This window comes from Salmo trutta, chromosome 19 (genome assembly GCF_901001165.1).
Source record: "Salmo trutta chromosome 19, fSalTru1.1, whole genome shotgun sequence".
NCBI classification, from domain to species: Eukaryota; Metazoa; Chordata; class Actinopteri; order Salmoniformes; family Salmonidae; genus Salmo; species Salmo trutta.
The window spans coordinates 48,070,181-48,082,813 of record NC_042975.1 but is presented as its reverse complement, the minus strand read 5'-3'; the positions used below and the strand labels follow the sequence as shown (position 1 = coordinate 48,082,813).

Genomic DNA, 12,633 nt, shown 5'->3' with positions numbered 1-12,633 from the left:
AAGAGTAAAATACAACTCAGACAAAACAGAAGTCCAAACTCTCGTGGTATGGTAGTTGCATGGTAAGAAGAAGAAAAAAACTTTGCTCACTCAAAACTGTCTAACAAATAACGGAGCGCAGATGTTACACGCATTGCTGTTGATCCATCCATTTCTTTCACCACGCCCACTTTCAGACACACTCTAATGCTGCATTCATAACCAAGTGGGAAAGTAGTATTTACTGGAAAAATAGACTTGAACAACTCTTCAACTGATAATTACTAGTCTATCATCCCTGAGCTCTGACTTCTCCCACCTCTGACGTCAACTACTAAGGAAATTACCTTGATAACAGTTTTTTCGCCAGTTAACTGCAACAACAAAACATTATTTATAAAAAACAATCTATTAATATAGTTTTTGAACACTATGATTTGTTTACAAACATGATAGCTGCACTTTGAGTTTATGCTTGACAAAGCTTGTTGGCCATTAGCCAATCAGAGTTTCTCAAGGAGTTCAAAGAACGTGGGCGCGTTCGAGTGATCACTTTTGTCAAGTCGGTGACCCTCAATGGTCACCACCTTTCAAAAGTGTGTTGCATTATGGGCATAAAAATTGTCCGACTTGCAACTACGTGACGACTGCATGAACATTACAAAAATCGTGTGATCAAAGGACATGCAGTTTTTGATGAAGTCGCCTTCAAGTAGCTGCAATTGCTTCTCACCAACTACCCAATGCAGCCATCGCCTGCATTGTTGGAGGCACTATTTGTCAACCAATCATTAGGGTATTTCTGTTTGACCCACGTGAATGTGGCCAAAGACATGACTGAAACAGGAACCAACTTTGCCACGGTTCTAAAGCTACAGGAGATATACATCAAAGTGATATTTGCGACCTCGCTTTAACAAATTCATCTTCCACGCACTATGTTTGCAGTTTGTGAGTGTGTAATAGGGGGGTATAGAAAAGTTTATTTCGACATTTATACAGAAACGTTTATAAACAATAGCAGCTATGTTGACATTGGCATTGGTTGATCTGAGCCTTGCTGTTGGAAAACCACCACAGTGTCCAACTTTACTCGACTTTCGTCTGCAGTCGGCTTCGTTAGGTGTACCACTAGAACTCACCCCGTGAATGCACTCAACTGGTATTTACGACTTCACAACTGGTAATTACCACCTTCCTACTTGGTTATGAATGCAGAATTCGTAAGCAGTTACCCATACTTGGATCATCTCGTCATTAGAGTATCACTGGCAAGATGTCCCAAGGATTCTGTTTAGACTCTTCCCACTCTGGTATGCGGCATGTTTAGAGTCATGGGTACCTGCATATGTGGAGTGTGTCTGAAAGTGGGCGTTGAGAAAGCAGTGGGAGGATCAACATAAGTGGGCGTATGTATGGAAACATAAGAGCTAAATGTGAAGATTGGTTGCCACTTTAGCTTTTCCTAACCGTAACCTTATTCTCCTAACCTGCTAGGTAAGTTCTCCTAACCTGCCACATTAATTTATCTTAACCGGTTACATTCATTCTCCTAACCGGCTACATTCATTCTCTTAACCTGCCAATTTAATTATGAACAGATAAAAAAAATTGCTAACACAGAAGAAGTCATGAGGATAATTTAGTTGCAAATGGCAGCCTGCAGTACCCCGGTCGGCTTTCAACTAGAGTTAATGCTTAGACGTTGCATGCATCAACCAATAGTTGCGTGCCACGTCAACGACTGTGTCACCGACTGACAGATTGCTATAACATATGTTGTGGCTAGCTGATACTTAAAATACCTATCCAGGCGTTGTAAGATCTGGCATGCGTCAGCAACACACGGGCAGAGGAATGCTCCCCATGTCTCCGTGAGACGCCATCTTAACCGACTTCATTTGGCTTCAATGCACTATTGAGTCTCTGAATGAATGGTGTAAAGTGATCGATGGCTTTGTCCATTCATATATACAGTAGATGTGGTCCAATCGTGTTATTTCTACCCCCTCAGCCCTCATGCTAGCCACTTTCCCTCGGGGGAATTTGTGTTGAAACTGGATGCAGTGAGATTGCCATCTTAAGTGGCGGTCCAATTCATAAAAGTTGCCCCTTGGTCCTCGATTTTGATTTTGAGGGAGCATTAAATCAACACGCAAATTTTTTTGGCATGTGAGACAAAATTATGATGCTAGCTAAAAATATACATATAGATGGCATTGATTTTTAGCAGAGGCAAATGGGAATATGACATTCAGACTCATAGGAACCTATAAAACGTAGCTAGCTTCATAAACATAAAATATATTTGGAATTAATAACCAAACTATAAAACTAGCTAGCCAGCTATGGGTAACTGTAGCTAGCTACCTGACATGAGTACTAGCTACCATAGCTTGCTAGGTACATCAATAGCTTCAGGTTGGTTGTTTTTAGGCTCAATGTCAAGATTTCCAACAAGGACTTTGCCTCTCAGATCAAGGCTCATTCGGATGTGACGATGTCATTCAAGGGCTGTCTTTTTTAAACTTTTATTTAACCTTTATTTAACTAGGCAAGTCAGTTAACCAGCCTACCCCAGCCAAACCCGGGCCATTTGTGCGCCGCCCTATGGGACTCCCAATCACAGCCAGTTGTGATACAGCCTGGAAACGAACCAGGGTCTGTAGTGACGACTCTAGCACTGAGATGCAGTGCCTTAGACGCTGTGCCACTCAGGAGCCTGTCTACTTCGCGTTTGGACCATAACCAGTAATTGCTTTGCCCATTGTTTTTACAGACTATTGATTACACATACCCCCATCTTTGCCCATACAAAGTCATGAAAATCGCCATTCTCCCGTTGCCTATAATGGGGGATCCTGTTTTCTGCAAACAATGCCTGCCTGCAGTACCACGGTCAGCCTTGAATTGCATGGCTTCATCAAATATGTTCTGGCTTCACTGAGAGGTAGTTGTTCTCCCCTGGTGACGACACAGGTTTAGGTCATGGCTAGAAAGCCTCCAGCTTTTGTCAAATTTACGTCAAATTTCACTTTTCATAGGAGGTTAGGAGAATTAACGTAGCAGATTAGGGTTAGCTAAAATGCTTAATTTTTGTATGTACATTTTTTTTTTTTTACGTTTTGAGTTGACAAAAGCTGGACCCGTTCTAACCTTGACTCGATGGGTTTATTACTACCAGAAGTTCTTCTTTGACACCGGAAGTGTATCTTCAATCATCGTTGGCGGCGGACCGTCAAAGCCAAAGGTAGCTGAGCTGGCTAATGTTTTAACGTGTAATTAGCTAACTAATCAATAATCCACATACAAATAATTGATCTTCAAAGACAAGCATCGCTGCCCCTTGGCTCGTTATGTAACGTTATTTTCTAGTCGAATTCCTGGCAAAACACACAAAGCAGTGCTTGCTAACGTTAGCTAGTTAGCTAACTAGGCACCCTCGCTTGATTGTCAGCTAACGTTAACTTAGTAGCTACAATTTTTATAAATAAACAAAGCTAACTAGCCAGGTCCAGTCAATTGGCTAGATATTAGTAACGTTAGTGCTATAAAGATGTGTATAATATACTTTTCATTGTCTGATTTCAGATTGTCACGCAGCACCCATGGGCTACTAGCTAACGTAGCTCACTCGTTAGCTAGCTAACGTTACTGTAGCTATACTGAACAAAAATATAAACGCAACATGTAAAGTCTTGATTTCATGAGCTGAAATAAAATATCCCAGAAATGTTCCATACGCACAAAAAACGTATTTCTGTCAAATTTTGTGCACAAATTTGTTTACTTCCCTGTTAGTGAGCATTTATCTTTTGCAAAGATAATCCATCCACATGATATGCTTAGCATATCAAGAAGCTGATTAAGCAGCATGATCATTACACAGGTGCACCTTGTGCTGGGGACAATAAAAGGCCACTCTAAAATGGGCAGTTTTGTCACACGGCACAATGCCAAAGATGTTTTGAGGGAGTGCAATTGGCATGCTGACTGCAGAAATGTCCACCAGAGTTAATTTCTCTACCATAAGCCGCCTCCAACATCATTTTAGAGAATTTGGCAGTACGTCCAACCGGCCTCACAACCGCAGACCAGGTATAACCACGCCAGCCCTGATCTTCCACTTCCAGATTCTTCACCTGTGGGATTGTCTAAGACCAGCCACCTGGACAGCTGATGAAACTGAGGAGTGTTTCTGTCTGTAATAAAGCCCTTTTGTGGGGACAAACTCATTCTGGTTGGGTCGTCCTGGTTCCAAGTGGGTGGGCGTATGTCCTCCCAGGCCCTCCCATGGCTGCACCCCTCTCTAGTCAGGTGAAATCGATAGATTAGGGCCTAATTTATTTATTTAAATTGACTGATTTCCTTATATGAAGTGTAACTCAGTAAAATTGTTGCATGTTGCGTTTATATTTGTGTTCAGTATAGATTTATAGCTAGTTCACTAACATTAGCTAACCAGCTAGCTGTCCACATAGCTTATTGACAGCTTGCTAGCTGCAACTCTTGACTTGACAGTTCACAAGTCTTACGTTTGTTTTATATTGTTAGCTGGCCGGTTGGCTGGCACACTATTCTAGCTGGCTGGCCGGTTGGCTGACTGGCCCACTATTCTAGCTGGCAGGCTGGCTGGCCCACTATTCTAGCTAGTAGTGGCCCATTCAACAACAACACATGTCCTCGAAACAAGCAAGATCTTCAATGTATGTCCTTGTAACAACCTGTGTTTTCCTGTGTTGTTTAGATGAGTGGTGATACTGATGGAAATAAGGAGTTCCATGAGCAGCTCCGGCTGCAGCAGCTGTATGGCCAGAGACAGGGGGACGGAGCTGACCCTAACACCTTCGTGGACCCAGAGGATGGGACCGCGTATGACTGGGACCACGACAAGAAAGCATGGTTTCCTAAAGTGTGTTACCTTCACGTCTTCTGCTTAGCTAAAACCTTACATTTCTGTCTGCAACAACTGGATGTTGTAGTACAAGGATGGGCAACTGGCGGACGGATGCAGCCTGTCTTTTGTAGGCTTGCGGACCAATTTCCCCCCCTCCCCCAGAAAATTATATATTTTAGGAACTCAGTCAGGTTCTCAACTGACAGTTGATAGTTAGAATAATAGAATTCACAAGGTGCAATTTCGAAATTTGCTTGTGCATCAGCAGTCATTCAATTAGCCCATGTCAGCAAACATTTTTTAGATTTGTTAATTAGTCTAGCGGCCAGATATCTTAACGTGTTGTAAGCATGGTCGAATAACCGACCTTGGTGGGGCCCATTGATCATCAGTTTCCATATAAAAAAACTGCAAACATTTTCCTCCATTCTATGACAAAATGTGTATAATTGCAGGAAATTAGCTGTAAAACAGCACATTTTTCTCTCCGCCCCATAGCAAAATGTTTAGAATTGCCGCAAACTTGCTTTAAAACTGCACCATTTTCTCTACACCCCATGGCAAAATGTGCAGAATTGCGGGAAAGGATGGGGGATGACCCCCGTGCCACTGCGGCCCCTCATGACGAGTTCAGATTTTTTGATGGCCCCCCCACCCCCATCAAAGTTGCCCATCCCTGTTCTAATGTTATATTTCAAGAACCTTTTAGAATTGCCACGACCCCCTGTCCGTTTTCATTGATCACCTTTTGGTTGTGAGATAATGTTGTGTGAAATAGCGGTTGGGCTAATTCTGGTCTTCTCGTCCAGATAACAGAGGACTTCCTTGCTGCGTATCAAGCTAACTACGGCTTCACAAAGGATGGGGAGCACGATCCAAATGCTGCGTGTGCACCTGACACGGGCACAACAGCCAAGCTAGAGGAGGGGAAGAAAGCCGAGAAGTGCACTGACACGGAGCAGCCGAAAGACGGCAAGAAGGAGAAAGGAGAGAAAAGGAAGGCAGATACCGCAGGTACAGGATGTTTTACAGACATGTGTTTAGCATGAAATCGATATGTGACTTGATGTACCCTCAAAGGGAATACTCAAACAAATATCATTGTCTTTGCAGCCTGGTTTGATGTGGAAACCGACAAGAATACCAATGTGTACGTGTCAGGTAAGTCTCTCTTCTCTGGATATGGCTACCAGACCTAAGTTCAAATACTATTTACTGTATTTTGAATACAGTACTTTCAAATACATTTCAAAACAATTATTTAGACAAAGTTTCTTTTGAAAATACAAGTAGTTGAATATTGGAATGTATTTGCAGGGCTCCAGATGAACATTTTCTCCTGGTACCACTAAGTTTTTGGTGGCACCATGCCCCAATGTTTTTTGCAGCGTCGCGCGTTAGAAAAGGTGTAATCATCGTATAAAGTTATTCACAGTGCTTTATTAAAAAGTGTAATAGACTAATGAGATGGTATTCAGTAAATAAGTTGTTTTATTTAACATGTTGTGATTCTAAATATTTAGATGTGCAACCTAATCCAGTTAATGTCATGAATTGTGGGTTGACAGTAGGCTTTTGTTGTTATATTTTACTGTTAAAATAGGCCCGCAGATTGTTCTTTTAAAAAAAATATGTTTTATAGAAATCTATTTGCCTGCATCTACACCTACTCATTCAAGGGTTTTTCTTTATTTTTAATATTTTCTAAATTGTAGAATAATAGTGAAGACATCAAAACTATGAAATAACACATATGGAATCATGTAGTAACCAAAAATGTGTTAAACCCAAAAAAATTGTGAAAATAAAGAAACACCCTTGAATGAGTAGGTGTTCTAAAACTTTTGACCGGTAGTGTATGTGCACTAATATCAAAGGCTAATTCACGACCTGAGTAAATGGAAACTCAAAACACGTTAGCGAAATCGCTAGCGCTGATTGTAATGCCCGCTGCTAGTAGCCATGCATTCGGCCTATGCAATCGTAATGGCTGATGCCCGTTTTCCGCGCTCCGTATCTCAAAGCCATATCAAATATGTGGTTGTAAAATAGTTGCTATTGAGCTCAACATTGAGAGTTGAAAAAACATTTTATACCTATAGAAATCTGAGAACCTCCTCTCTTCAACCGGGACAACAGGATAGCTGTGTTTTACACGCAGTTGGATTTTTAAAATGTTTATACAAAATTACCTCGGAGCATTTTTCCCCCCCGGGAAAGGAGAGAGTGGCTCGCTCAACACAGCATCAGGACCCAGTGAAACAGATACAGCGGCAGGAAGACACTTGTTTTGAAAGTATTGGCATGTATTTACAACTACTTCAAATATAAGTCGTTGTTTTCGGCTATGCTTTGGCCAGTGTATTTGAAAATACTCAAATACACCGAAAATAGGAAATACAAATATTTAAATACACGTGTATTTTGAACCCAGATCTGATGGCTACCAACACAATTGAATTTCACTGTTTAGGCAGAAATGCATTGTTCAGGCAAGTTCCTACTGTCCTTTCAGTCAGGGAAGTTATTTTCTATGCCTCAGGTCTTCCACCGGACATCACCACGGAGGAGTTTGTTGAGGTCATGTCTAAGTGTGGCATTGTTATGAGGGACCCCATCTCTGAGGAGTACAAAGTCAAACTCTACAGGGACGGCCAGGGGAACCAGAAAGGCGACGGACTCTGCTGTTACTTAAAGGTGAGTGCTCTGGGCTTAGCGTTGTCATGGTTCGTTGTGTGTGTGTTTTGGTCTTACGAGGAGTGTAATCGAGACGATTAGTGTTCTCCCAGCGTCAGCGGGGGAAACGTGTGGGTGGATCTCTGTTGCTATGCGTCTATTTCCATGAGAGGATGTGTGTATGTAGTGTGGCGTGTGTGGCGTTTCCATTCAGCGTGCTTCTCCTTTTCCCCCCTCCCTTTGCAGAAGGAGTCTGTTGCCCTGGCTGAGCGACTGATCGACGAGTCAGAGATCAGGGGGTATCAGCTCCACGTGGAGGCTGCCAGGTTCGAGCTCAAGGGTCAGTACGACGCCAGTAAGAAGAAGAAGAAGAGCAAGGATTATCGCAAGAGGATGAAGGCACAGCAGAAGTATGTCCCGTCGTGCCAAGATTCTGTAACTGGAATTGGAATAGCTCAATGCTTCTGGGCATTAGGTGTCCCCTTAATTAGCGTTTGTGTGGCTCATCTCTCACCATTGATCTGACCGATAGGCAGCTGGACTGGAGGCCAGAGAAGAAAGGGGAGGCGCGCAAGAGGCATGAACGCGTGCTCATCATCCAGAACATGTTCCACCCCAGTGACTTTGAGGTGAGCAAATACCTCACTCACTCACTCACTCACGACCACAAAGAGCTGGTGTGAATAGATATAGATGACTGGTGTGAGGACAGCAAATACCCCCAGTTGCAATGAGTCGTTTAAACTGATTGTTAAGGGATTTAAATGTAATGATTAAATAATTCTACCCTGAAACTTAACTATTAGGGATATGGTCTATATAACATGTAGAATGAGTAACTAAAGGGTTAAGCCTAAGTCTAACGAGGTTGGACTAGGGTAAGAGAGGAATGGGTGACTGTGTGTTTAAGTAAACACCAAGAACTGTTCAACTGTGGTTGACCTGACCTAGCTTGAACTCTGAGGGTTTAAGATATGAGAGGGAGTCCCCCTCAAGGTTTACCTAATCTCAGAGGAATGAAACTGTCGGCTGGGTAATGATCTACAGTGTTAAGGGATCTGGGGCCTTAATGTTTGTGTGTATGTGTGTGCGTAAATACGGAGCCTGGTATATAATGATGTCTCTGTACAATGAACTTCAGAACGCCCTCGCGAATAAACACTTCTGGGTCCTGTAAGCTGGGCCTCCGTCTGTTTCATTCAACCAGAATCTCACACATTCCGGGTGGCAGACAGTATTTTTAATTGAAGTTAACATTGAGAACATAATTCTCCTAACACTGATTTAGACTCCTTCCTATCGACAGCGCTGTGGTATTTTAGGGAGTCAGGCTTGAGTCTTTCTCCGTAAGAGATCAGGAATCGTTGTGTTCTAGTTTCACATCCCAACACTTCACCTCCAGTCCTTTTCTGCACTGTAGTAAACCTGTGTACTGTATCTCTGTCCCACAGGAAGACCCCCTGGTGTTAAATGAGTACCGAGACGACCTCCGGACTGAATGTGAGAAATTTGGTCAGGTGAAGAAGGTCATAATTTTTGATGTAAGTGCCTACTGATGAGAATCAGCTCACTTCATTTCTGTCACTCTGGTATAATTAAGCAAGAAGGTCCGAGAGGGTGTGGTATATGGCCAATATACCACGGTTAAGGGCTGTTTTTTGGCACAGCCCTTAGCCGTGGTATATTGGCTATATATCACAAACCCCCGAGGTGCCTTATTGCTATCATAAACTGGTTAGCAACGTAATTTTTTGTCGTACCTGTGGTATACGGGCTGATAAACCACGGCTGTAAGCCAATCAGCATTCAGGGCTCAAACCATCCAGTTTATAAAGCAAAATAACACACTCCAAAATCCGAAACATGTCCTCCGTAAGGTGTCAATTGGGAACCATATCTTTAGTGTTCTGAGAGTAGCCATGTTTCTATCCAACCATTTTTATGCAGTGAATGACCTGTCGCATAAAACAAACTCACAGCAGGCCTGATGGAAACAGCAAATTGTTGGTAAACTTTCCTGAATGTTGACAACATAAAATATATTCTATATGGGTGGGTCGTTTTCTGTCATTGAGATAATGCAACAAATGGTAGTGGAAATGCTTTTTTTTTTGTGTGTCTAAATCGAGATGTTTTGCTGAAGTAAACTTGGAGTCAAGCTAGTTCTGTTGTGTTCTCCTCCCACTACTACGACATGGATAACCGTGGAGGTTATTAGGCTATGGAGTTGAACGGACTGAAGTAAGTCATGGTGACATGATGATCGGTGCCTCGCTGTCACGTAGGCTACCATGTCAAAAATCCAATAGGAACACTTCAAACTTTTTAAATGGATCAATAAAAGTTTTATGCGACAGAGTGCTTTGCCACATGTGGCATCACATGTGCCGCTTTTTATTCGCAACCAGTAAGTTAGAACGGACTGAAGTAAGGGAAATTTCGCATTCCAATCTTTTGGTAATTGGAGGGAAACCTAGCTATTGACATGGTCCTATGTCTTCCATAGAGACATCCTGATGGAGTGGCCTCGGTGGCCTTCAAAGAGCCAGAGGATGCAGATGTGTGTCAAATAGCGCTGGACGGTCGCTGGTTTGGCGGCAAGAAGTTATCAGCACAGCTGTGGGATGGATCCACTGACTACCAGGTAAGAACCGTGCTGATGCAGCATCAGAAGCTGCTACGGCCCACATGTCAGCACAGATGGGGCTCACGAGGAGGCAGCGACAGGTAGTACAGTTGTTAGGTCCCGATCACATTAAAGTTATGAGAGGCTTAAATACCTCGTCAGTTGTTTCCGGAACATAGCGACCACCTCTGTTAATGTACCAGAGTGAAAATAACTGTTGACGCGTGTCTGTAGGTGGAGGAAACCACGAGGGAGCGAGAGGAGAGACTGAAAGGCTGGGCAGCCTACCTAGAGGGTGGGAGCAAGGGGCCTGCACCGCCGGGGGCACCGCCAGGGAGTACAGAGGGACCAACCACAACCACAGAGGAGTCATCCAGCAAGGCAGAGGGACCTGTGACGGAGCCCTCCAACTCTCAGAGCCAGGAAGCAGGAGCAAAGGCAGCAGTAGACCCTGGGGTGGAACCAAAGACCTCTGAGGACGCAGAAGTAAGTTCCACTGACAGCAGCCTGGCAGGAAGTGATGAAGAAGACACGTAGACAGACACACAGACATCACTGTACATCTCCTTGTGTTCAGCATATAAAAGGACAGTCTTGCCTGACGTCTGCTAAACTGCCCCCACACCTTGTTTGATTGGTGGAAAGTGACACACTGAGGAATAAGGCTATTGGGATGGAAATACTCTGTTGCGTACATAGTGATGAATAAAAAAAAAAGTTATTTGTATATTTTCGATTCTTTCCCTCCACAATGATCTGTTTTATTGATTGACCTCAATAATTTGCAACATCACTTTTATGTCTTTTATACTAGGAATTTGTGTAATGAACTAAATGGTCTTGGTCTTGGTTTGAATACTCTGGGAATGGATACACAGTTAGGGAGCAAGCTTTGGAGAGGTCTTAAACTGAAAGGATTTACATCCATGTTTTTCCATTGTCTCTCTTGAATATAGCAGTGAACTCGATTTCAACCTTAAAACTAAAATTCCATCCTGTCTTGTCATGATTTGTTTTGAGATGGAAAATAAACGCAACGTTACCAATGGCAACCATGCATGGCATTCTGTGTAATCTTTCACCCATGTTATTGATTTCTGTGTAGTTATTGCCATGAGGCAGTAGACTTGGTGTGTGTGTGTGTGTGTGTGTGTCTCATGAACAAAGTATCAAAATACAGTAAGAGTTGTGGAATGTTAGAAAGGGCAGGAAGTAGTGGAAGTGTTTCTGGCAGTGTTGAGGTTTCAGCGTTTGTGGGAGGGAGAGCCAGATATCAGTCTACCCTCCCGGTAGCAGGCTGGCTGTACTAAAGGCAGGTTCACTTGGTACAAGGCCACCAACACCTCCAGCTTCCAGACGAGCTCACGTGCAGCCTCTTAATAATGTGCCCTAATGCGCTGTCATGCCAATAGCCCATTGTCTTTCACACACAAAATGCTGCTGCCCCCATCCTCTAACTGTAACAGATTGTCCATCTCCAAGTAATGTTTTTAAATAAATCAAAAATCTTAAATGGATAAATAGCCTGAGAAGCCGGACGTCCGCGTCATAATGCCCCTCCATTGTGTGTAGATGGGAAGCGTGTTGGGTGAGACTGAACAGGGGATGTGTGTTTGTATCCACGCCCTCAAGTCTAAGAATGGCGACCAATTAGCGTGGAGGAGGGGAACGCCTCAATAGTCTGGATTAGATGCGGTGTGCCCACAAGCTTAGTAAAGAAACGAGAGGGGAACGAAGTGGAAAACGGGGTTTCCTTTTCCTCCCGCACACTGCCCTCAGACCCAGTCGGGAGGGTGACAATTCTGACGCCTGCAGGTGCCTAACTGTCAGTTATTTCGTCGTGCTCTGTCCACGTGAAATGGAAGTGGAGAATTCGTGACTGTCGGACGGGAACGACAGTGCATTCGGAAAGTATTCAGACCCATTGACTTTTTCCACATTTTGTTAAGTTACAACTTTATTCTAAAATATATATTTTTTAAACGTTCTCATCCATCTACACACAATACCTCATAATGATAAAGCAAAAGCAGGTTTTTAGATTATTTTGCAAATCTCCTAGGCCAGCATCCCGGAGTCGCCTCTTCACTGTTGACGTTGAGACTGGTGTTTTGTTGGTACTATTTAATGAAGCTGCCAGTTGAGGACTTGTGAGGCATCTGTTTCTCAAACTAGACACTCTGATATACTTGTCCTCTTGCTCAGTTGTGCACCGGGGCCTCCCACTCCTCTTTCTATTCTGGTTAGAGCCAGTTTGCACTGTTCTGTGAAGGGAGTAATACACAGCGTTGTATGAGATCTTCAGTTTCTTGACAATTTCTCACATGGAATAGCCTTCATTTCTCAGAACAAGAATAGACAAGTTTCAGAAGAAAGTGCTTTGTTTCTGGCCATTTTGAGCCTGTAATCGAACCCACAAATGCTGATGCTCCAGATACTCAACTAGTCTAAAGAA

The 12,633-nt window shown here is 43.2% G+C and overlaps 1 protein-coding gene across 1 annotated transcript; it reads left to right on the top strand.

Annotated features, from left to right (window-relative positions):
* Positions 1–3,124: 3,124 nt before the first annotated feature.
* htatsf1 (HIV-1 Tat specific factor 1) lies at positions 3,125–11,235 on the top strand. Its single transcript, XM_029701516.1, has 10 exons — positions 3,125–3,229; positions 4,727–4,891; positions 5,686–5,890; positions 5,990–6,037; positions 7,419–7,573; positions 7,799–7,962; positions 8,085–8,181; positions 9,004–9,093; positions 10,059–10,196; positions 10,413–11,235. The coding sequence occupies exons 2-10, from the start codon at positions 4,727–4,729 to the stop codon at positions 10,713–10,715; spliced, it is 1,365 nt and encodes a 454-aa protein (XP_029557376.1). The 5' UTR covers positions 3,125–3,229; the 3' UTR covers positions 10,716–11,235.
* The last annotated feature ends 1,398 nt before the right edge of the window (positions 11,236–12,633 follow it).

Bases quoted from the DNA above. Each gene is read 5' to 3' on its own strand.
- htatsf1 (XM_029701516.1), top strand. From the start codon at position 4,727: ATGAGTGGTGATACTGATGGAAATAAGGAGTTCCATGAGCAGCTCCGG. The intron at 4,892-5,685 runs GTGTGTTACCTT...CTTCTCGTCCAG, and splicing joins AGAAAGCATGGTTTCCTAAA to ATAACAGAGGACTTCCTTGC. The intron at 8,182-9,003 runs GTGAGCAAATAC...TCTGTCCCACAG, and splicing joins TCCACCCCAGTGACTTTGAG to GAAGACCCCCTGGTGTTAAA.